The 26,501-nt window shown below is 44.8% G+C and overlaps 1 protein-coding gene across 2 annotated transcripts in view; it reads left to right on the top strand.

The window, feature by feature from the left end:
* Positions 1-26,501, top strand: part of cntnap5a (contactin associated protein family member 5a) — a 110,610-nt gene that overhangs the window by 29,126 nt on the left and 54,983 nt on the right. For both annotated transcript variants that reach the window (XR_008833159.1, XM_056426110.1), the window contains exons 4-7: positions 7,879-8,026; positions 15,056-15,259; positions 16,874-17,058; positions 23,077-23,220. Coding sequence is in view for 1 of the 2 variants with exons in the window: in XM_056426110.1 (XP_056282085.1) it covers positions 7,879-8,026; positions 15,056-15,259; positions 16,874-17,058; positions 23,077-23,220 (681 nt within the window). In the remaining variant the exon portion in view is untranslated. The remainder of the gene's footprint in view (positions 1-7,878; positions 8,027-15,055; positions 15,260-16,873; positions 17,059-23,076; positions 23,221-26,501) is intronic.

The following is a 26,501-nucleotide window of genomic DNA, read 5'->3' as shown; positions in this document are numbered from 1 at the left end:
ATTATATTTACACACAAAATTACGCAACCACATTCAAAACAAAATAAAAATACCGCAACAACAAAAAAGAGATTAAAACAACAAATGAGCCAGAACAGCAAGAAGAAGAAAACAATCATAAAACCGAGTATCGGACTAAAGGAATAGTGAAAACTGGGTGTCTGGCGGGCGTCAAACCAACCAATCAGAGCCAGAATATGAGCGACCGTCACTTATAATTTGCTGATATAAAAAAAGCACCAATAACACAAGATGCTGCTTTTAGAAACACGAGGTCTTTAAAAAAAATACAAAATATATTGAGAATAATTTACAGCTGAATAAAAATAGTTTACAGGATATTAAACTAAAGCCGTCCATGGATCTGAGATCTGACGGTACCGCCCCCCCTCGGCGCCGCGGGGTGGTTTCCTGTCCGTGCGCCCCCTGGTGTTTTCAGGGGAATATTGCAACCGGCGCCTTCGTACGCGCGTGGAGTTTTTTGCGTGTCCTCGGTGCATCTTGTAAACAAAACGTCGGACTGCGTAATATTTGAGCCCCCGGGTGTGTTACCTGAACGCCTCTCCAGGCTCGACTCTGAGACCAGAGCCACGGGGCCCCGCGAGGAACCCGGGGCCGTCGGCAGCGTTAACAAGACAGTTCTGACAAGTCGGGAACAGGTGGAGTCAGAACCTCGTCTCCCAGCTCACCGGCTGCGTATTTATAGCTGGAAACCAGCCGGCTGCGAATACTACGAATAGTGTGATTTCAATCTGTCGGCTCCGGTCCTCGGGGTTTTAAACCGCCGTCGTCGTTATTCTTCATCAATTAATACGGATAAATCTTTAAATCTGTCTTTTTAACGTCACATTACAAAAGTGAAAACATGAATCCTTCTGCAGGGCGTTCAAAGTGTTTAAAAAGTCACTTGAACAGTCCAGCTCAATGACATGCACCTGTTTGTTTGTTTGTTTGGTGATGTCTTTAGAGGACGGGATCGTGGGGTGAGGCGCGGGTGCACAAATCAAGACGCCAGGCGAAGGTTTCGTTAAATCCAAGTCTTTGTAATTTGGTTCTTTGAAATCAAACAAAAGGCAAAACTTAACTCCACCCCCCGTCGGTGTACACCACAAACATAATGTCCCGGACTCTCTTCAGTTCCCCGCCGGCTCATCAGCTTCATCCTTTTCAGCTGGGCGGCTGCCTTCTTCCGCCTGCACTGCTGAGTGGGAATTGTAGTCTTTCACCCCGGCTGGTTGTAGTCCCTGCTGCAACCACCGGGAGGGAATGTACCTCCCATTAAGCACTCTTCCTCTGATGACATCACAGTTTGTTTGTTAGCTGTTTAAACAGAGCGAGAGGAACAAGCAAGCGGACGGTTTAGTGACGCAACATCGTCTCACGTGTGTGTGTGAGATTGTGTGTGTGTGTTTGTGTGTTAGCTCCGCCCCCCTTTGGATGTATTGAACACCACAAGTAATATATAAGTGGAATATACATGAGAACCTTCAAATGGAATGGCCCATTTCGGAGAGCTAGTCTAAATTCTCTTTACTAGAAGCTGTGTAACTTTGTTCTGCTTCACGTTGGCAAAGCCAAACTTCACAGCGAGACTCTCCACACACCGATCTATGATCTGTGTGAGTTTAAACCTTTTCTCTCAACCCTTCTAAAAGATATTCATCCTCAAAATGGTTCTTTTTTTTTCTAAGCGAACCTGAAACTCTATTTTGGCTGTGTTTCATACTTTAATTTACTTTTACCCAGTAACATATACACTCATATTTACACATCTGACCAAAAGCCCCATGTGTTGCCTTCATTATAACACCAGCCTTATTCAAATAGCCCTAGCGGTTGCAGAGATACAGCCTGTTTAGTTCGACTCTGTTATTTCGAGCAGAAACCTAGAAGATCGGTTTAAAGGTGAAGCAGCGAGCCTCGTCTTCACACGCCGGAGAACAACCAACCGATGCGTTCCCTCCTCTTCCTTACGCAGGCTGCAAATATGACAACAAACATTAGCTTTCACACTTAAACCCTTGCAGAGCACTCAGCGGCCCCTGAAGGGCCCCGGGGGCCCGAAGCAGCAGCTTAGTCCACCAATGCCGGAGCAGCTCCTCCAACCATCTGGTAACCCCCCAAAAAAAAGATGTCGCACAATTGTTTTTTTTTTCTTCGTTTATTTAAGCGGAGATTAATTTGTGAGCAGAGTATCATCACCACGTCGGGTTTTTCGATCCCTCGTGGAAAATGAACGTCTTTATGCGACGACATCACCGCCACGCGGCTGTCACTGCGCCAGTGACCCACCAGAGAGTATTTTAACACGTTTAAATTAATACCACTCAGCAGTTTTATAACGCCGTAAAAAAGTACACACACGGGCGTGACGGAGCTTCATCCCGCTTAACGCCCGCTCCACAAAGACGATTTAAGCCGCCCAGCTCATCTTTCTGGTGCTCAATGAGCACATTTTGAGGATTTATGGTGTAATTTATGTCGTCCGTGGGATGAATGTCAGCCAATTAGTCCAGAGATCTCTCATTCCTGAAAAGTCTCACTCGGGCTGACTAACGACGGCGCTCGCCGAGACCTTTTGGCGAAGGCTCACTCACATCCGTCTGGCATTTTAACAAGTGGAGCTCCGAGGTAACGGCTCGCTGCCAGAGAGCGAGCCGAGGGGGACTAATGAGCGAGCGGCAGCTGCTGATATGACTGCTCGCTCTCAGATGCTCTTAGCTAACGGTGAGCCAAATTAGCCACGCCGGGAAAAGAGAGAGAGAGAATGGGGAGAACAATCCTGCCGCTATGGAACTCACACGAGCTGATATATTATATGTTCCCAGGAGTCTGGCCTATGGGATATAATAATTATTGTTTTTATTTTTAATATAATAAAATAGTAATTTTTTGTATTATTATAATTTTATTATGATATATATATGTATTATAATAAAATAATAATATGTTTTATTATTATAATTGTTTTATGATATATATATATATATTATAATAAAATAATTATATGTTGTATGATTATAATTTTATTATGATATATATAATATATATATATATTTATATAATTAAATAGTAAAAATAATACAACATATTATTGAAAATATATATATTATAATAAAATAATAATACAACATATTATTGAAAATATATATATATATAATTATTTTAGTTTTTTATTATAATATATATATACAGGACTGTCTCAGAAAATTAGAATATTGTGATAAAGTTCTTTATTTTCTGTAATGCAATTAAAAAAACAAAAATGTCATGCATTCTGGATTCATTACAAATCAACTGAAATATTGCAAGCCTTTTATTCTTTTAATATTGCTGATTATGGCTTACAGCTTAAGAAAACTCTAAAATCCTATCTCATAAAATTTTAATATTTCCTCAGACCAAGTGAAAAAAAAGATTTATAACAGCTGAGTGTTTGTCAAGGCTCAGGAAACCCTTGCAGGTGTTTCGAGTTAATTAGACAATTCAAGTGATTTGTTTAATACCCTACTAGTATACTTTTTCATGATATTCTAATATTTAGAGATAGGATATTTGAGTTTTCTTAAGCTGTAAGCCATAATCAGCAATATTAAAAGAATAAAAGGCTTGCAATATTTCAGTTGATTTGTAATGAATCCAGAATGCATGACATTTTTGTTTTTTTAATTGCATTTCAGAAAATAAAGAACTTCATCACAATATTCTAATTTTCTGAGACAGTCCTGTATATATAGTATAATAAAATAGTATTATTATTTTATTACATATATATATTCTAATAAAATAATTTATATATATATACTTAAATAATCAATAAAAATATATTCATCTATTCAAGAGAAATTTCTTCTAAATTACTTAATATATATTATTGTAAATATGTTATATCTTCATTTAATTAATATTTTGTGCACAAAGTTTACTTAAATCTGTCATTTATTCAGATTAAAATGGGGAATAACTTCCTACTTCCCACTCTAGAAAGAAAAAACACTAAATGTAAATGAAGTTCCATAAAGGCTTTAACACATCTTAAAATATACACATGTATGTATATATATATATATATATATATATATATCATCCTGATTAAGAAAGTGTTCCCTTTGTTTAACTCTTATGACTCACTCGTGTTTCTGCGTTGACGTCAGCCTCCTTGCTGCCTCCCTCCTGCCTCCCTCCTGCCTCCTTGCTGCCTGTAGGAGTGTTACTCCGCTCCTCCTCCTCAAGAGGAACACGTGAAACGACGTCGTGTTTCTGGACGATAACCCACTGAGTGGTTGAGTCACGGGAGGAACATCGAACGTCTGCAGGAGCGTTTCGGAGATTTGTAAAACTCTCATGGCGTGAAAAAAAATGCTCAATGTTCGTTTTAACTTTAACCAAATGCCAGAGCACCTGTTTTAAATCCCACTTTAACCTAAAAAGATGAACAGCCCAGTCGGCGGTGAGCTCGCTGCTCTCTGCACTCGGGTGGGAAGAGGAGCGTCTTCCGGCAGATTACCTTCATCATCCTCCACGAGACGGAGTCGCCAATCTATTTTTAATGCGGCGGTGAATAAAAACGTGTGAAGCAGATTCTCGTCCGCGGAGGAATTTGCACATTATTTCCAAGCTTTGGCGGCCGTTCAGGTAGACAGGCTTCTAACGGGGATTAAAAAATGGGCTCTTTGCACGATTGCTGATGTTATCTCAGTAATTGTATCTCGTCTCGGGATATTTTTCAGGGGCCCGACGGCACGGGGAAATGCAACTCGAGCGGCTGGTCGGTGCGTGTGCTAAACTGGTGGCTGGTCCCACCGTCTGCAGTGACCTTGACCCTGACCTTCAACCCCACGCTTTTATCCAAAGCCACGTCACGGTGCATTCATACACTAGACACAGCCACAGGGAGCAACTCAGGGTTAAGAGTTTTGCTCAAGGACACATCGACTAGGGCGGGGATTGAACCGCCGACCCTCTGATTGACTCACCACTGACCCACAGTCGCCCCAGTTCTAATTATTAAACGTTAATGAGGTTCCTTTCACACCTGTAGTTGGTAAATATATATATATACAGAAATATTTATTAATATATAATATATATATATATATGGATGTGAATATATATGTATTTATGTAAATATATATATATATACAGAAATATGTATTAATATATAAATATGTATATAAATAATATATATATAAATATGGATGTAAATATGTATTTATGTAGATATAAATATTTATATATATAATTTTATATATAGTTATATATATATATGTTGTCGCTCAACTATTCTTCACAATATATATCCATATTTATGAATATATATATTTAAATAAAAATATATATATTTCTTATATATATTTATTTATATATATTTATATAAATATACTGTGAGTAATAGTTGAGCAATGTTGTGCGATAGGGAGCTTCAGAGGACAGCTGGCTGCACACACAGACAGACACACACACACACACACACCAGGGGAGAATGTGCCGCTCTAGCTTCCGTTGGCCGTGACTCGAGGCGTCACCGCCTCTCGGGGCCCGAGGCTCCGCCGAGACGTCTTCTCTCCGCCTCGGGTCCACAACAGGAAGTGGATCCTCTGCCGCTCGCCGGCGTTAAACCAATAAGACAAATACAGCTCGTTGGCCGGAGGAGGTCAGGGATTGCCGAAGGTCACGTACACATCGTTCCTCACCGCCCGAGGCTGTTTAACTGGCCGGTGACCTTTTCACAAAACACACACACAAACACACACACACTGTATTCCACCGCCGGCGGCGGGATTCATCCCCCGAGTGGATTGATTAAAATAAACGTATGCAACATGCAACACAAAGGAAGCGTGACACGAGGGAGCTCACCGCGGGAGAGCGAGAGTAAAGAGTCTTAATGAGCCGGAGTGGAAACATACTGAAGTCAGGGAGGGCTGAGGGTCGTGTGTGTGGGCGGGGCCGACCTCTGGACGCTCTGCTCCCCTCGGGCGCTGTGTCCTCCCGGCTGAAGCTCACAGGATGTTCGGCGGCTCTTTCCAGAGAGGAAACCAAAACAACCGTCACGCTCAGGAGCCGCAGCGGCGCTCTGGATCAGAAGCTCTGGTGACGGCGTCGTTGGCAATGAAGAGCTGGAGGTCACAATCCTATTGGCTCATTAGATTCTTTATTTTCCCAGCTGGGAGTCGAGCGGAAACACGGAGTTAATGAGCGGGAGAAAAATAAGTGTCGGAAAAAGGCGGTAAACTAAACGGACATGAGCGGATGACTCGTGAGCCTGAAGGACCCGAAACGTCCACAGAGACACGAAGAGACGACGTAGAGACACAAAGAGACGACAGAGAGATGCAAAACAACCACAAAGAGATCAAAAACATGCACAAAGAGATGCAAAACTACTACAAAGAGATGCAAAACAACAATAAAGAGATGCAAAACAACCACAAAGAGATCAAAAACATGCACAAAGAGATGCAAAACTACTACAAAGAGATGCAAAACAACAATAAAGAGATGCAAAACAACCACAAAGAGATCAAAAACATGCACAAAGAGATGCAAAACTACTACAAAGAGATGCAAAACAACAATAAAGAGATGCAAAACAACCACAAAGAGATCAAAAACATGCACAAAGAGATGCAAAACAACCACAAAGAGATGCAAAACAACAATAAAGAGATGCAAAACAACCACAAAGAGATCAAAAACATGCACAAAGAGATGCAAAACAACTACAAAGAGATGCAAAACAACAATAAAGAGATGCAAAACAACCACAAAGAGATAAAAAACATGCACAAAGAGATGCAAAACTACTACAAAGAGATGCAAAACAACAATAAAGAGATGCAAAACAACAATAAAGAGATGCAAAACAACTATAAAGAGATGCAAAACAACAATAAAGAGATAAAAAACAACAATAAAGAGATGCAAAACAACTACAAAGAGATGCAAAACAACAATAAAGAGATGCAAAACAACAATAAAGAGATTCAAAACAACAATAAAGAGATAAAAAACAACAATAAAGATGCAAAACAACTACAAAGAGATGCAAAACAACAATAAAGAGATGCAAAACAACAATAAAGAGATTCAAAACAACAATAAAGAGATGCAAAACAACAATAAAGAGATTCAAAACAACAATAAAGAGATGCAAAACAACAATAAAGAGATTCAAAACAACAATAAAGAGATAAAAAACAAAGATAAAGAGATGCATAAAGGGATGGAGGGAGGGAAGCAGAGAGGAAGGATTGAAAGGAGGGAGAAGGAAGGGATGGAGGGAGGGGCGGAGGAAGAGAGGGAGTAAGGATGGAAGGAGAAAGGAAGGGAAGGCAGGAGAGAGTGGTTGGGAGGGCGAGAGAGAGGAAGGAATGTTTGAAGGGAGGGAGGGAGGAAAGAAGAGAGAGAGAGGGGTTGTAATATAATAAAAGAGAAGAACGCCTCCTCTCAGCTCTCTGAGGTTCTTCTTCATCGTCTCCGTGGTTACGCCCTAACGGATGTTCTCGTGTTTCACACGGTTCTTATCACTTTACATCAAAGAGTATGTTCAAGGATGGGGAGGAGGACACTGCCCCCCCCCCCCCCCCCAGAGGGCGTGGCCTGTCAGCGTTTTGTCGCTGCACTATTTCAGGATTTCATCCTTTTTTATTTTTTGTCTATTTCAAGTTTCCAGCTGGAAAGATATGAGAGTTCTCTCTGGAGGGGAGGAGGTGGGTTCTCCGGTTCTCCAGTTCCTTGGTTCTCTAGTTCCATAGTTCTCTGGTTCCGTGGTTCTCCGGTTCCGTGGTTCTCCGGTTCTCTGGTTCCTTGGTTCTCTCGTTCCATAGTTCTCTGGTTCCGTGGTTCTCCGGTTCTACCCCTGTCCCCTCCCCCTAGAGGCTGGTGGGGAACGTGAACTCGGAGGCCGTGGTCCAGAACAAGATGGCCGCCCCGCTGAGGACGCGCTTCCTGCGCTTCGTCCCTCTGGACTGGAACCCCAGCGGCTGGATGGGCCTGAGGGTCGAGGCGTACGGCTGCTCCTACAGTGAGTCACATCGCCTTTCACCAGCAACAACAACAACAACAACAACAAGGAAACGCTCCACCACCTCGGAGGATTCCTGCTCTCTCTTGATGGAGGAGAGGAGAGAGAGATTTAATCTACACTCACTTTAACCTGACTACCTTCCTCTCTTCCTTCAATCCCTCCCTCCCTTCCTCCCTCCCTATCCCATCCTCTCTCCTTCCATCCCTCCCTCCCTTCCTCCATACCTTCCTCCATCCCTTCCTTCCTGTCTCCCTCCCTTCCTCCCTCCCTTCCTCCATCCCTTCCTTCCTGTCTCCCTCCCTTCCTCCCTCCCTTCCTCCCTCTCTTCCTCCCTCCCTCACACACATAGCTGAGCTATGACGTCATTTAATTGTATCGAAACATTTATCTAGAAATGTTTGTTATTGTCACAGATTAAAATCCTAATCTCTGAGGATGAAGCGTGTTGCATCATCGCTCTCTGAAGGTCTCAACATGAAGGATTCTGATAATGCTTCAGATTGAGCCTGAAATAATATCGCTGTCAACAACAACAACAACAACCACACATGTCCCACCTGGACGTGTTTAAACTCGTCCTTCATACCTGTAGCTGAACACTCCCATGCTCCCTATTTTAACTGGATAACGTTAGCTAGTTAGCATTCGCTGTCAGATGCTAACTGTTAGCCGCTAGCTGTTAGCTGCTTGGCTAAATAGAGGAGCTACCATGCTAACGCTAACGCAGGTTGCCTTGAGTTATATTACGATGCGTTCAGTCGCTTGAGCAAAAAAGTAAATCACAACGTTCATCGCGATGCGTTCAAATGCAAACTGTAAAATGTAGTTGTTGTGACCGCATTAGCTCCTTCTAGAATTGTTTTCACTGGTATCGAGTCCGTACTCGACGGCCGACGTACGGTGGCCGGCGGAGGTCAATCCCGGGAACATTGTCCTCCTTTTGGCCGCTTGGTTAAAATGGCGTGTGTACCCCTTTAAGGTTCCAGCTGACTCTCAATGCTCCTCTCAGAAGGTCAGAGGCAGGGTTTCACTTCAGTGACGAAGATTAAGATATGAGGAGCAGGCGTGAGGAAGAGGATGGGAGGAAGAGGACGTCGTTAAAACATTTATACTTAGAATATTTAATACGGCCGTCGCTGACAAGATGAGCTGAATACCCCCCCATGCTGTGTGGATCTCTCTCCCCCCCCCCATGCTGTGTGGATCTCCCCCCCCCCATGCTGTGTGGATCTCTCTCCCCCCATGCTGTGTGGATCTCCCCTCCCCCCCATGCTGTGTGGATCTCTCTCTCCCCATGCTGTGTGGATCTCTCTCCCCCCCATGCTGTGTGGATCTCTCTCCCCCCCATGCTGTGTGGATCTCCCCTCCCCCCCATGCTGTGTGGATGTCTCTCGCCCCATGCTGTGTGGATCTCTCCCCCATGCTGTGTGGATCTCCTCCCCCATGCTGTGTGGATCTCTCCCCCATGCTGTGTGGATCTCTCCCCCATGCTGTGTGGATCTCTCCCCCATGCTGTGTGGATCTCTCCCCCATGCTGTGTGGATCTCTCCCCCATGCTGTGTGGATCTCTCTCCCCATGCTGTGTGGATCTCTCTCCCCATGCTGTGTGGATCTCTCTCCCCATGCTGTGTGGATCTCTCCCCCATGCTGTGTGGATCTCTCCCCCATGCTGTGTGGATCTCTCTCCCCCATGCTGTGTGGATCTCCCTCCCCATGCTGTGTGGATCTCTCTCCCCATGCTGTGTGGATCTCTCCCCCATGCTGTGTGGATCTCTCTCCCCATGCTGTGTGGATCTCTCTCCCCCATGCTGTGTGGATCTCTCTCCCCATGCTGTGTGGATCTCTCTCCCCCATGCTGTGTGGATCTCTCCCCCATGCTGTGTGGATCTCTCTCCCCATGCTGTGTGGATCTCTCCCCCATGCTGTGTGGATCTCCCCTCCCCCCATGCTGTGTGGATGTCTCTCGCCCCATGCTGTGTGGATCTCTCCCCCCCCCCTGCTGTGTGGATCTCCTCCCCCATGCTGTGTGGATCTCTCTCCCCATGCTGTGTGGATCTCCTCTCCCCCATGCTGTGTGGATCTCTCTCCCCATGTTGTGTGGATCTCTCTCCCCCATGCTGTGTGGATCTCCTCCCCCATGCTGTGTGGATGTCTCTCGCCCCATGCTGTGTGGACCTCTCCCCCCCCCATGCTGTGTGGATCTCTCTCTCCCCCATGCTGTGTGGATCTCCCTCCCCCATGCTGTGTGGATCTCTCTCCCCATGCTGTGTGGATCTCCTCCCCCATGCTGTGTGGATCTCTCTCCCCATGCTGTGTGGATCTCTCTCCCCATGCTGTGTGGATCTCTCTCCCCATGCTGTGTGGATCTCCTCCCCATGCTGTGTGGATCTCTCTCCCCCATGCTGTGTGGATCTCTCTCCCCATGCTGTGTGGATCTCTCTCCCCATGCTGTGTGGATCTCTCTCCCCATGCTGTGTGGATCTCTCTCCCCCATGCTGTGTGGATCTCCTCTCCCCATGCTGTGTGGATCTCTCTCCCCCATGCTGTGTGGATCTCCCTCTCCCCATGCTGTGTGGATCTCTCCCCCATGCTGTGTGGATCTCTCTCCCCCATGCTGTGTGGATTCTCTCCCCCATGCTGTGTGGATCTCCTCCCCCATGCTGTGTGGATCTCTCCCCCATGCTGTGTGGATCTCTCTCCCCCATGCTGTGTGGATCTCTCTCCCCCATGCTGTGTGGATCTCTCCCCCATGCTGTGTGGATCTCTCTCCCCCATGCTGTGTGGATCTCTCTCCCCATGCTGTGTGGATCTCCCTCCCCATGCTGTGTGGATCTCTCTCCCCATGCTGTGTGGATCTCTCTCCCCCATGCTGTGTGGATCTCCTCCCCCCATGCTCTGTGGATCTCCCCTCCCCCCATGCTGTGTGGATCTCCCCTCTCCCCCATGCTGTGTGGATCTCTTTCTCCCCCATGCTGTGTGGTTCTCCTCCCCCATGCTGTGTGGATCTCCCCCCCATGCTGTGTGGATCTCCCCTCCCCCCATGCTGTGTGGATCTCCCTCCCCCCCCCCCATGCTGTGTGGCAGGCACGTGCACAGACATTTTGGGGGGCAGGTGCTCAAACCAAAAAGAAGGGCACCCAATGCCAAAAAAAAATTCTGACAGAGTTGAAGCGTCAGCATCAATACACTGATGGAGCTGTCCTCAACCTGCGTTTCCTCTGGGCAGCATCAGACCGCTAGCTTACATTTTCTTTATGAATAAAGATGCATTATTATATAGCAACAACAGTACAAGCGTTCTGATTGGCTAATGGGTCGTCATGCCAGCCACGTATCGCCCTCCTGGTCTGACATGGATCCGTATTGCCCTCTTACGTCATTTTCAAAATGAGCGATATTGATAGACATCAACAGCCAAGAGCAGTGGCCCTCAAACTAAGGCCCCGTTTACACGATGGGAAAACGCATATATTTTCATGCGTTTTGGCCTTTCATTTACACAAAAACGGAGGTTTTATCACGGAAAACGATCATTTCTAAAAACTCCGGCCAAAGTGGAGATTTCTGAAAACTCAGTTTTTGTGTTTGCGTGTGAACTCGGTCAAACGGAGTTTTAAGGTTGTCAAACGTCACATTATGCGACTAAAAATGCTTCACGTCATGTGAGCGTCCGATGTTTACAGTTAGTTTGGCCGCTCCTACCAGGGTTGCCAGGTCTGTGACAAAACCAGCCCAAGATCAGAACTCAAAATATGCCCGTGCCAAACCATATACACTGCTTTTAAAGTGTGTGTTTGTGGACGTGTCCAATGTCCATGTGTGTACGTGCTGATCTGGAGTCAGTTTGGTAGGATTTGTGTATAAATAAATTATTTCATTTAAAATATGGATTTTTATTTAAAGATATTCATGTAATTTGCATGCAAAATAGGTCGACCCGAACCAGCGGACAACAAATTCAACCCGCGGCAACACTTCAAAAGTAGCCCAATTCCGCAGGAAAACCGCGGACCTCGCAACACTGGCTCCTACGTCCAGTGTTACTTTCCTCTGACTGCCTTCATTTTCGTTGTCAGGTGCGCCCGAGTTATTTCCTCCTTGACATGAGGATACTCCTCGGAGGTCTCGAGTCTTGAGAATTCTGATTGGTTTGCATGTCTTTATCCTTCTCGTTACACTGCCGACTACAGGTTTGGCAGAGTTATGATGGCGCCCGTGGGCGTATTTATGCGGGTTCATATAAACAGAAACTTTTTCGAAAACGACCTTGTGTGTACAACGTTATTTTTTTAAACGGAGGGGCAGAAATCTTCGTTTCTGTAAATACCCGGCTATGTGTAAACGTGGCCTAAGGCCCGAGGGCCGGATACGGCCCGCCTCCACATTTGGCCCGGCCCTCTGAACAAGAGAGGCCTTGTGATTTTTTTTTCAGTCTGGCCACGCAAATCCTAGACTAGCCCCTGTTGAATAGAACGGAATAAGAATTCTCTCTCTCTCTTCTCTCTCTCTCTTTTCTCTCTCTTCTCTCTCTTTTCTCTCTCCTCTCTCTCTCTCCCTCTTTTCTCTTGAATTCCCTCTCTCTCTTCTCTCTCTCTCTCTTCTATCTCTCTCTCTCCCTCTCTCTATTCTCTAAACATAACTAACGTCAGTAAACAGCTGGACGAGGCTTTGAAATCAAGGAGTTTTTGTTTGTATATTTTTTTAGGAACCGTCGGACCAGTCGTGACGTCATGTTTTCAGCAGCGCTTAATGTTGTGGTTAATTTATCACCAAACAACGTCAGGTGTGTCTGGTGCTGCGGGTCAGAGGAGAAGGAGGTGCAGCCGTTCGGTGGCGCGAGGAGCACTGCGCGGAGGAGGAAGTGGAGGAGGAGGAGGGAGGGGCGCGGCGGGGGGGGGGGGGGGGGCACGTGAGCGCCGCGGAGCGGGTCTCGACGAAATTCTCACAAGAACTCAAATAAATGCCCCGTCGGATATTAAAACACATTTTGGGGGACTTGATGACAGAGAGTAACTTGTATTCTTAAATATGGATGAATAAAAAAATGTGTCTCCAGCAAAAAGGGCACTTTACTCATCCAGGGAAAAGGGGAGGAGCTTGAGCACCACAAGGGCTCTATCTGTGCACGTGCCTGATGTGTGGATCTCTCTCCCCCCCCATGCTGTGTGGATCTCTCTCCCCCCCATGCTGTGTGGATCTCTCTCCCCCCCCCATGCTGTGTGGATCTCTCTCCCCCCATGCTGTGTGGATCTCTCTCCCCCCCCCCATGCTGTGTGGATCTCTCTCCCCCATGCTGTGTGGATCTCTGTCCCCCCCATGCTGTGTGGATCTCTCCCCCCCATGCTGTGTGGATCTCTCCCCCATGCTGTGTGGATCTCTCCCCCATGCTGTGTGGATCTCTCCCCCATGCTGTGTGGATCTCTCCCCCATGCTGTGTGGATCTCTCCCCCATGCTGTGTGGATCTCTCCCCCATGCTGTGTGGATCTCTCCCCCATGCTGTGTGGATCTCCCTCCCCCATGCTGTGTGGATCTCTCTCCCCCCCCCTGCTGTGTGGATCTCCTCCCCCATGCTGTGTGGATGTCTCTCGCCCCCCTCGTTCTCCTCGTTCTCCTCGTTCCCCGTCAGTCGACATGTTGCATCATGAACCTGAAACACAGAATCATGATGGACGACGTGCTGCAGGGAGCAGGACTGAGGGAAGGTCACGCCGTGTGTGTGTGTGTGTGTGTGTGTGTGTGTGTGTGTGTGTGTGTGTGTGTGTGTGTGTGTGTGTGTGTGTGTGTGTGGTGTGTGTGTGTGTGGTGTGTGTGTGTGTGTGTGTGTGTGTGTGTGTGTGTGTGTGTGTGTGTGTGTGTGTGAAGCAGGATCACACACACACACACACACACACACACCTGATCTCAGGTCTGTTCTTCAGGACCTCAAATAAATTCTACACAGGAGAGAAAAGAGATTCTCACCTGATGACAAGTTATGTGTGCTGCCCTCCTTTCCTTCCTCCCTCCATCTCTCCCTCCCACTCTTCCTCCCCACTTGTTGTTGTTGTTACGTTTTAAATTAAATGTAATTTAACTGGGATACGAGCGGATATCGATCAGAGAATCTCTACGACCGATACGACATCTTGTAGCTCGCGATCATTACACCCCCACACACACACACACACACACACCACACACACACACACACACACACACACACACCACACACACACACACACACCACACACACACACACACCACACACACACACACACACACACACACACACACCACACACACACACACACACACACACACACACACCACACACACACACACACACACACACACCACACACACACACACTCCTCCTGTGATTCAGTGATTACCCGTTTATAGTCAAAATGAAACGGTCGTGATTGACAGATTATTAGGAAAATGAAGTGTCCTGTTGTTGTTGTTGTTGTTGTTGTTGTTGAGTACATCGATTACAGACACAACTAAGGTCCATTTCACAGCATCGTTAACACATTTAAAGACTAGTCCTGTTTATATAATGCATGATAAACTTATAGTGTATATCGTATTGATTTATATCATTAAACACAATGTACAACATGTTAGATTAATTCATGAGCTCAAAGTCTCATAAATACTTAATGAATATGTTTTTAAAGGTATAATAAAACATTTAAATATTTGTATAATCAAAGTTTTAATGCATTATAATGTTTAAAAAGTAACTTGAAGTGCTCATGTTTGCTTTAAATGAAATGGAAAAGAAAATATCATGAAAACACCAAATGTAGCAAAATGTTTATTGTATTTTACACATTTTAAGCACTTTTATAATGTTATTAAAGTAGCCATTGTTGGCTTTAAGGAAAGTACACATTACTTTCGTGTAAATGTTTAAATATATATAGTATTATTTTACTTTAAACCACGGCGGCGCCGATGCCTCCGAACAGAGACTCTACTGACACGCATCACGGCGCGTTACTCCTGCTCTCACGTTCACACTGTGACCCCGTTGACCCCAGAGTCCTACCTGGCCGACTTCGACGGCCGCAGCTCGCTGCTGTACCGCTTCAACCAGAAGTCCATGTCCACGGTGAAGGACGTGATCTCGCTGAGGTTCAAGAGCCACCAGGCCGACGGGGTCCTGCTGCACGGGGAGGGGCAGCGGGGCGACTACGTCACCCTGGAGCTGCACCGCGGGGCCCTGGACCTCTACCTCAACCTAGGTCAGCTGGAGTTCCCCTTCTTCTTCATCTTCATCAGCATCATCATCAGCCTTTAGTGTCACAGGCAGGGCTGAGAGGACCGACACCGCATGGCGGTGGTGGTCATCTGTTGGGCCCACCTCTGTTCTAATAACAGTTTTTCATAATAATACAAAGAGCTGCGGATGTACGTCTTTACATTTTGATGAATAGAATTTTAGATATGATTTATTGTATTATTATTTACGTGGTTGACGATTGTGGATAAATAATTTCTCTTTACGAGAAAGGTACGGGTAATTATTTTAAACTAGCTACTTTTATACCATTTTTTATATATATATATATATATCATATTATTTTAATTAATAGATATTTTATTTTATATATAATTTATATTTATATACACTACCGTTCAAAAGTTTGGGGTCACCCAGACAATTTTGTGTCTTCCATGAAAACTCACTTTTATTTATCAAATGAATTGAAAATTGAATATAAAATATAGTCAAGACATTGACAAGGTTAGAAATAATGATTAATATTTGAAGTATTAATTTTGTTCTACAAACTTCAAGCTCAAAGGAAGGCCAGTTGTATTGCTTATATCACCAGCATAACTGTTTTCAGCTGTGCTAACATAATTGCACAAGGGTTTTCTAATCAGATATTAGTCTTCTAAGGCGATTAGCAAACACAATGTACCATTAGAACACTGGAGTTGATGGAAATGGGCCTCTATACACCTCTGGAGATATTTCATTAGAAACCAGACGTTTCCACCTAGAATAGTCATTTACCACATTAACAATGTAGAGAGTGTATTTTTGATTAATTTAATGTTATCTTTATTGAAAAAACAGTGCTTTTCTTTGAAAAATAAGGACATTTCTAAGTGACCCCAAACTTTTGAACGGTAGTGTATATAAATTTACTTTAATTCAAAAATATTTTATTTGACTTTATATATATTTATATATAATTTATACATTCTATTTAAATTAATAATTATTTTATGATACGTTATTTATATTTATATATCATTCATACATTTTATTTTAATTATTAATTATTTTATTTTACTTTAAATATATTTATCTATTATGTATCTATTTTATTTTAATCAATAATTAATTTTATTTTATATATATTTATATATCATTTATACATTTTATTTTAATTAATAATTATTTTATGATACGTTACATATATTTATATATCATTCATACATTTTATTTTAATTATAAATTATTTTATTTGACTATATGTATTTATCTATTTTATTTTAATCAATAATTATTCATTTTATTTTATATATATTTATATATCATTTTTACAGTTTATTTTAATTAATAATTACTTTATTTCACTTTATATATATTATTTCTACATTTTATTTCATTAAATAATTATTTGATTTGATTTTATATATATTTATATATCATTGATATATTTTATTTTAATGAATAATTATTTTATTTGACTTATGAATGTATATAAACCTATTCTTTTTCATAATTATTATTTTATTTGACTTTATATACATTTATAAATAAGTTATATCAATAAATAATATATGTCTCGTCATTGATCTATCCGTTCTGCCCTCTCACGTTTCCCTCTGTGCTCCTGCAGACGACAGCCGGCCCCGGCCCAGCGGCGGCCGCGTGGCCGTCACCGTGGGCAGCCTGCTGGACGACCAGCAGTGGCACTCGGTCCACGTGGAGCGCTTCAACAAGCAGGTCAACCTCACGGTGGACGCCCACACACAGCACTTCCACACCCAAGGGGAGGGGCACTCTCTGGAGGTGGACTACGAGGTGAGATCCCCCTTCAGGTGATTCAGTCGCTGATGGATTCATCCAATCAGAGTTGGCGGTGGAGACGCTCAGTAAACATGTACTCAACGTAACGGGAGATAGAAAAGAGAGGGACGTTGCACGGATGAGTTATTTTTATATTGTATTATCAGTTATTCCAGTACATCTCATACATTCAAAACCAGACTTCAAATACATTTTGAGATATGCCCTCTTCCAGCAAATTAAACCAATAAATTGACTCAACCACTTCCTGCTTGGTGATTACACAATCACAGTGGAGCAGCCAGGTCTGTAATGCATGCAGCCATCCAGCAGATTAACGCTCTGTTACAGGGGTCTCTTCTTTAAATGAATCAACCTGCAGAGATTATTCTCCACCAACCAGGGGGCTGATTCAATCTCAGAGCCGATGGATACGTCTCCCGAGAGGCAGAGCAACTACCAATCCTGCTGTTGCCACGGCGTGACCCTCACTAGCCGCCTCTGATTGGCCGCTACTCTTTCCTGGACTGCTTAGATTTAGTCGGGGAGTGTGAGATTGGCCCCATATTGGCAACTGGAGATCGGCAACTGGAGACAAGCCCCATATTGGCAACTGGAGATTGGCAACTTGTGATAAACCCCATATTGGTGACTGGAGATTGGCCCCATATCGGCGAATGGAGATCGGCAACTGGAGACAAGCCCATATTGGCAACTGGAGATTGGCAACTTGTGATAAACCCCATATTGGTGACTGGAGATTGGCCCCATATCGGCGACTAGAGATCGGCAACTGGAGATAAGCCCCATATTGGCAACTGGAGATCGGCAACTGGAGATAAGCCCCATATTGGCAACTGGAGATCGGCAACTGGAGATAAGCCCCATATTGGCAACTGGAGATCGGCAACTGGAGATAAGCCCCATATCGGCAACTGGAGATCAGTTGACAGCGGATGTTCCTCAAGCAGCTCGTTTACAAGCCGCTCTAAAAGCGTACCTCGCTCAGCGGTCCTCAGACAGCTGGCGGGTTGCATCTCCGTCAATGCGTTGCGCTTGTCTTCCTCTTCACCTGCATTCAACCAAAGCTGGGACGCCATTGGTCAATACTACCCGGGACTACAAACGGAAACCAAAGATGTTTTCCGATACTAAAATCTGGTCGTCTCCAGATCGTGGCCAGCGTGTGCTTTTGTTTCTGGGAGATTAGAGCTGATGACATATGACCACGTCAGCCGCCGGTTACCAAGCTGGAAATCAGAAGCCAGCTGTTTGTTTTTTTAATGCCTCGTTCTAAAGAGCCCATTGTTTAAAAATAATTTATGTCAATGACTAATATGAATTCTGCCACGGTTATTTTAAACCGCATTAGTGTTGTGTGAGGATGGGAACGCCGAGGGTGTAATCCTGATAAATGAGGAAACTCATCAGCTATTTAAACAAAATAGCTGCTAATCTGCTGCCGTAAAGGCCTCCGTTCGCCCTTCTAGGAACGGTCTGCAAAGGTCGTATAGACTCTGGAAAGGTTGTATAGAATCTATAAAGGTTGTATAGACTCTACAAAGGTTGTGTAGAATCTACAAAGGTTGTCTGGACACTGCAAAGGTTGTATAGAATCTGTAAAGGTTGTATAGAATCTATAAAGGTTGTATAGACTCTACAAAGGTTGTGTAGACTCTACAAAGGTTGTCTGGACACTGCAAAGGTTGTATAGACTCTGTAAAGGTTGTATAGAATCTATAAAGGTTGTATAGACTCTACAAAGGTTGTATAGACTCTACAAAGGTTGTGTAGAATCTACAAAGGTTGTATATAATCTACAAAGGTTGTCTGGACACTGCAAAGGTTGTATAGACTCTGTAAAGGTTGTATAGACTCTATAAAAGTTGTATAGACTCTACAAAGGTTGTATATAATCTACAAAGGTTGTCTGGACACTGCAAAGGTTGTATAGACTCTGTAAAGGTTGTATAGACTCTATAAAGGTTGTATAGACTCTACAAAGGTTGTATAGACTCTGTAAAGGTTGAATAGGCTCTACAAAGGTTGTATAGACTCTGTAAAGGTTGTATAGAATCTATAAAGCTCTGCCAACCTTCCATCAATATATAGACTGCCCAACAAGGAACAATACAACTCTGGACTTGCTGTATGCTAATACAAAGGATGCATACAGTGCCACTGCCCTTCCCCCCCTCGGCAGGTCTGATCATGACCTGGTCCGGCTGACTCCCAGGTATGTTCCTCTGGTGAAGAGGCTGTGACCACCAGGACTGTGAGGAGGTGGTCTCTGGAGGCTAACGACGCTCTACAGGACTGCTTCGAGTCAACGGACTGGGATGTGTTGTGTGGACCGCATGGGGAGGACATCAACAGGATGACCGACTGCATCACGGAATACATCAAGTTCTGTGAACACACCACCATCCCATCACGGACTGTGCGCTGCTTCCCCAACAACAAGCCCTGGATCACCAGGGACCTGAAGGCGCTTCTTAACATGAAGAAAGCTGCTTTCAGGTCTGGAGACAGGGATGAGCTGAGGAGAGCCCAGCGCAACCTGAAGGTGAAGCTCAGGGAGGGCAAGGAGGAAGCTGGAGGCCAAACTCCAGCTGAACAACTCAAAGGAGGTGTGGTCTGGGATGAAGCAGATAACTGGCTTCAAGGTGGGAGGGAGACAGCCAGGGGGCTCCCTGGAGAGGGCCAACGAGCTGAACTGTTTCTTCAACAGGTTCAGTTCACAGCCCCCCCCCCCCCCCCGTCTCCTCCACACATCACACCTCCCAAACACCTCCCCCTCTGTCCCCCCTGTTGAGCTGCACATCCACCGAGCCCTCAACATCAATGGGCTCCTCCACCCTCCCCGCTCTCTCTGTGACGACTGACCAGGTGAAACTACTCCAGCGCAGAGCTGAAGGTCCTGATGGCATCAGCCCCAGGGTCCTAAAGACCTGCGCCACCCAGCTGTCTGGTGTCCTGCAGCGCCTCTTCAACCTCAGCCTGAGGCTGGGGGAAGTCCCGGTGCTGTGGAAGACGTCGTGCCTGGTCCCTGTCCCAAAGAAGTCAGCACCATCTGGCCTCAACGACTACCGACCGGTCGCCCTCACCTCCCATGTGATGAAGGTGCTGGAGAGGCTGGTCTTGGCCCACCTCCGGCCGCAGGTGAAATCGTCGCTGGACCCTCTGCAATTTGCTTACCAGCCTCATGTGGGAGTGGACGACGCCATCATCTACCTGCTGCAACGAGCTCAGTCGCACCTGGATGGAACCGGTGTCTCTGTGAGAGTCACTTTCTTTGACTTCTCCAGTGCATTTAACACCATCCAGCCACTGCTGCTGAGTGAGAAGCTGCGGTGGCGGTGTGGACGCGTCCACCATCTCCTGGATCACTGACTACCTCACAGGCAGACCACAGTTTGTCAGAATGGCCGTGTGCTGTCTGGAACGGTGGTCAGTGATGCTGGAGCCCCACAGGGAACTGTTCTGTCTCCCTTCCTCTTCACCCTGTACACCAGTGACTTCCAGTACAACACGGAGTCATGCCATCTGCAGAAGTACTCTGATGACTCTGCAGTGGTCGGGTGTATTAGGGATGGACGGGAGGAGGAGTACAGGGCAGTGGTGAGTGACTTTGTAAAGTGGGCCGATGAGAACCACCTGCGGCTGAACGTGGCCAAGACCAGAGAGATGGTGGTGGACTTCAGGAGGAAGAGCTCCTCCCCCTCTGAGTGTCCTGGGAGTGGACGTGGACATGGTGGAGGAGGACCAGTACCTGGTGGAGGAGGACCAGTACCTGGTGGAGGAGGACCAGTACATGGGCGTCTCCATCGACAGCCGACTGAACTGGAAGGCCAACATCAACGCTGTGTACAAGAAGGGGAGGAGTCGACTCTTTTTCCTGAGGAAGCTTCGATCCTTCAACGTGTGCAGCAAGATGCTGGAGTTATTCTACCAGTGGGTGTGGCCAGTGTACTGCACTTTGCCATTGTCTGCTGGGGGAGCAGCATCGGAGCCGGTGACACCAGCCGTCTCAACAAACTGGTTAGGAAGGCTGGCTCCATCATCGGCTGCCAGCTGGAGCACCTGGAACAGGTGGTGGAGAGGAGGACGTTGAAGAAACTGCAGTCCATATTGGACAACCCGGACCACCCTCTCCACCACCTCCTACAGGGACAGAGGAGGACTTTCTCCAGACGTCTCCTCACGCTGCCACAAGGACAGATACAGGAGAACCTGCCGACGGCTATGAGGCTCTACAACAGATCACCTCTTGCCAGACCGTGGTGCAATAACTACAATAATAACTTCATATCCACACTATGTTGATCTGCACTTCACACATTTCATTTATTTACACTACACACATACACACACACATTTCATTTGCACTACACACATACACACACTTTGCATTTTGCACACTGTCTATATTTGGTGTTTTTATATTTGTTTAATTTGTCATTGTGGCAGCTGTCCCCAATCTGGCCTCGGCTGCTGGCTGGTTGACAATCAGTCAGCTGCTCTGACTGATTGGCAATCAGTCAGCAGCCGATGCTGCCTGTATAAAAGGGCAGCAGAGCTGGAGGGAGGGGGAGGGAGCAGAGGCGCAGAGTGTGCGTGTAGCAGCTCCATGGCCACTACCCGTGGGTTTCCCCCCCCAGCCCCAAGGATCAGCCCGGAACCACGAGGTTTGGTTGGAAGCCATGATTTATTTGTCAGCAAACAACGCACCAGCAGACCGCACACTCTGCGCCTCTGCTCCCTCCCCCTCCCTCCAGCTCTGCTGCCCTTTTATACAGGCAGCATCGGCTGCTGACTGATTGCCAATCAGTCAGAGCAGCTGACTGATTGTCAACCAGCCAGCAGCCGAGGCCAGATTGGGGACAGCTGCCACAGTCATTATTATTGTGTATTGTGTATGCATATATGTTGTATATATACATATATATATTATTTTATGTTTTGCTTTGTATGCTTCTATATCTTTCATCCCTGTTTTTTATATTTTATTTTATTTTTTATTTTTTATTCTTGTGTGATTGGTTTATTGGTGCTGCTACTGCTACGACAAATTTCCCCTTTGGGGATTAATAAAGTATATATCTATCTATCTATCTAAAGGTTGTATAGACTATGTATAGACAACGGTTGTATAGAATCTACAAAGGTTGTATAGACTCTACAAAGGTTGTATGGACTCTACACATGTTGTATCGACTACAAAGGTTGTATAGACTCTGTAAAGGTTGTATAGACTCTACAAAGGTTGTATAGACTCTATAAAGGTTGTATATGCTCTGTAAAGGTTGTATAAACTCTACAAAGGTTGTATATGCTCTGTAAAGGTTGTATAGACTCTACAAAGGTTGTATAGGCTCTGTAAAGGTTGTATAAACTCTACAAAGGTTGTATATGCTCTGTAAAGGTTGTATAGACTACAAAGGTTGTATAGACTCTGTACAGACAAAGGTTGTATATAATCTACAAAGGTTGTATATACTCTACAAAGGTTGTATAGAATATGTACAGACAAAGGTTGTATAGACTCTGTACAGACAAAGGTTGTATAGACTCTACAAAGTTTGTATAGACTCTGTAAAGGTTGAATACGCTCTGTAAAGGTTGTATAGACTCTACAAAGGTTGTATAGACTCTAAACTGGCCAGCCAAGTTCCTCCACTCCAAAATCGGTAAAACAACTTTTTCTCTATGGACCAAATAGGGGCGAGGGGGGGGGGCATTGTCATGTCCCCCAAACTGCCGTGGCATTAAGGTGTATCTTGGCCCTGTAGAAAAGCCCGGAGCAGTGCGCTGTGTGTGGGCGTCGTTTTCTCACTCGCTGAATCACCGGCCGAGCCGCTGAGGAGGTGTGTGAGTGTGTGTGTTGGGTCCGCGGTGGTTTTATCACACGGTAGAAACCCAGATCAGAATGTGACGGCATTATGTAAACACTACTTTTCCCCGTTATGAATACAGCATGGACTGTGTGACCTCAATGGGCTTCCCCGCTCTCTGTTCCCCTTCCCGTCACAGCTGAGTTTCGGAGGCATCCCGCTGCCCGGTAAACCCGGCACCTTCCTGAGGAAGAACTTCCACGGCTGCATGGAGAACCTCTATTACAACGGGATCAACGTCATCGACCTGGCCAAGCGGCGCAAGCCACAGATACACAGCGTGGTGAGTTCAGGGGCCAACTATTTGGTAAACAAGAAATTAACAAAAGGTTGTATAGGCTCTGTAAAGGGTGTATAGACTCTACAAAGGTTGTATATACTCTACAAAGGTTGTATAGACTCTACAAAGGTTGTATATACTCTACAAAGGTTGTATAGACTCTACAAAGGTTGTATAGCCTCTACAAAGGTTGTATATACTCTAGAAAGGTTGTATAGACTCTGCAAAGGTTGTATAGCCTCTGCAAAGGTTGTATATGCTCTGCAAAGGTTGTATAGACTCTGTAAAGGTTATATAGGCTCTACAAAGGTTGTATAGACTCTAAAAAGGTTGTATAGGCTCTATAAAGGTTTTATATGCTCTACAAAGGTTGTATAGACTCTAAAAAGGTTGTATAGACTCTAAAAAGGTTGTATAGGCTCTATAAAGGTTTTATATGCTTTGCAAAGGTTGTATAGGCTCTATAAAGGTTGTATAGTCTCTGCAAAGGTTGTATAGACTCTAAAAAGGTTGTATAGGCTCTATAAAGGTTGTATAAACTCTACAAAGGTTGTATAGGCTCTACAAAGGTTGTATAGTCTCTGCAAAGGTTGTATAGACTCTACAAAGGTTGTATATGCTCTGCAAAGGTTGTATAGGCTCTATAAAGGTTGTATAGGCTCTACAAAGATTGTATAGACTCTATAAAGGTTGTATAGGCTCTACAAAGGTTGTATAGACTCTAAAAAGGTTGTATAGGCTCTATAAAGGTTTTATAGGCTCTGCAAAGGTTGTATAGGCTCTATAAAGGTTGTATAGTCTCTGCAAAGGTTGTATAGACTCTAAAAAGGTTGTATAGGCTCTATAAAGGTTGTATAGGCTCTATAAAGGTTGTATAGGCTCTACAAAGGTTGTATAGTCTCTGCAAAGTTGTATAGACTCTACAAAGGTTGTATATGCTCTGCAAAGGTTGTATATGCTCTATAAAGGTTGTATAGGCTCTACAAAGGTTGTATAGACTCTATAAAGGTTGTATAGGCTCTACAAAGGTTGTATAGTCTCTGCAAAGGTTGTATAGACTCTGCAAAGGTTGTATAGGCTCTATAAAGGTTGTATAGGCTCTACAAAGGTTGTATAGACTCTATAAATGTTGTATAGACTCTATGAAGGTTGTATAGACTCTACAAAGGTTGTATATGCTCTGCAAAGATTGCATATGCTCTACAGCGGTTGTATAGACTCTGCAAAGGTTGTATAGACTCTATAAAGGTTGTATAGGCTCTATAAAGGTTGTATATACTCTATACAGGTTGTATAGCCTCTGCAAAGGTTGTATAGACTCTATAAAGGTTGTATAGACTCTACAAAGGTTGTATATGCTCTACAAAGGTTGTATAGACTCTGCAAAAATTGTATATGCTCTGAAAAGGTTGTATAGACTCTGTAAAGGTTGTATAGACTCGACCGACAATCTGTCGACAGAGTATAGTTTAATTGTTTCACCCCCGTGAAACTGAGCAGGAACGTCACAATGACAGCTGTCAGAGGAACGCAGTGCGATGAAATGTACCATTATTATAATTACCACCTTGTTTCTAGATGACCTTATTTGGTCGTCCAACATGAGGAACCTACTGGTGGTCCGCTCTGTTGCTGAGCAATAGGAGCGCTCTTCAGTTTTCCCATATAGATCCAGGTGGAGGCCATCTTTAGTGCTTCCCCTTCAGGAAATACAAGTACTGCTTTCAAAGGCTCCGAGATGTGAAGAGACTCTTTTCCATCTGAAAGGTATCTTCTCTACTTTGTCGCGATGGGAACTAATTTAATGATATATAAAGAGAGGGTGGGATGGCTAAAAGAAACAAAGTGCACACAAGCACACATGTATACAATGTATGCTCATTTACATATATATTGCATATTCAGTGTAATTCTATGGTTTAGCTGTAAAGCGCTGGAGTCTCTGCAAAAGGTTGAGGCCCAGCGACAGATTGAAGGCATGAATATATCTCCTCACACGTCCCCGTTATGACAGCTGCTCGTGTTCCATTTCCTCAAGAGGTCATCGCTGTGATTGATGTAAAGATATGAAGATGTGAAGATGTGAAGACGTTCAGCGTGAGATAAAGAAGTGTGACGGTGTGCGGGAGGCTTTCAAATGCAGCTCGTGAGCTGTTGGTTAAATGTAGATTATTTCAGAAGCATTCGACCTCCAGGCTGAGGGTTGGTTCCTTGTCTCCTGCACATCCTCGGGCACTGAGGAGGGGTCAATGCAGAGGTCAAATTGTATGTATATATATGGGAACATAATAGTCAAAGCAATGCATCCAAAAGACAACCGATACTTTGGTATCTATTTCTTATTCAAATTTAAAGAACGAAGCATTTAAATAGGATGACAAAAGTAAAAGTTGGCTCAAGAATAATTCGGGATAATTGTTAAGACATCTCAGATAATATTATTATTTTGAACGTTGAACATTCCCAAGCCGCATTGCAGGAGCAGAGCTAGTTAGCCGTTAGCCGTTAGCAGCCACAGACCCGCCCAACGGCTAACGTACAAGGTTGCACGGCGTTAGATTGTGATGCGTTCAAGGTATCCACGCATGACAAATGTCGGTACATTGTCACGTTATCGTGGTGTGTTGAGATGTAATCTCTGTAAAATGTTGTTTTGGCTAAAAACTATAAGCGATTGTTAATAAATTAGTAGATCAAAAAGTGTATAATAACGGAGTGCGTGTTGACGTACACACGATCTGTTCAGATTGTAACCTCAAGGTCAGAGGAGAGTCTCGAGGTTACATCCTCTGGGTATCGTGGAAACGGTCACGCAGATGTTTCCGTCTGGACTGAAATGGCGGCGGACGGTTTTCCGCTCGCCGTTTCAGCGCCACGTTCTTCTCTTTACGCCTTCTGGTCAGAGAAAACTGGAGAGAAAAAAACTATCACGACATCCAATGTGATCCTAACTACGACATCGTTGAGTCCAAGTGTGCGAATGGATCCATTTGAAGAGTCGACCCCTCCTTCCTTCCCCCCCGACCGCCACTACAGAAATCAGACATCCGAACGCCGCGTCTCATCTGAGACGGCGCCCGCCTTTAAAAAGGTTTGATTGCCGCGTTTAAGAAAAAGGTCCGCCGCCGACAACAGAGCGGCGGCGGCGGCGGCCGTAATGGGATCTCGATGGGACCGTCTCCCCCGAGGTCGATGGGGGAGAATCACCATCCAGAGTCAAAGAGCCGTGATTGCCGCGCGCGGCCCTGAAGGCACCGCGTCATCTAACGGGACCTCGGCAGACA

The sequence above is a fragment of the Pseudoliparis swirei genome, chromosome 2 (genome assembly GCF_029220125.1).
Source record: "Pseudoliparis swirei isolate HS2019 ecotype Mariana Trench chromosome 2, NWPU_hadal_v1, whole genome shotgun sequence".
Classification (NCBI taxonomy): Eukaryota; Metazoa; Chordata; class Actinopteri; order Perciformes; family Liparidae; genus Pseudoliparis; species Pseudoliparis swirei.
This window is presented reverse-complemented; position numbering and strand designations above follow the sequence as displayed.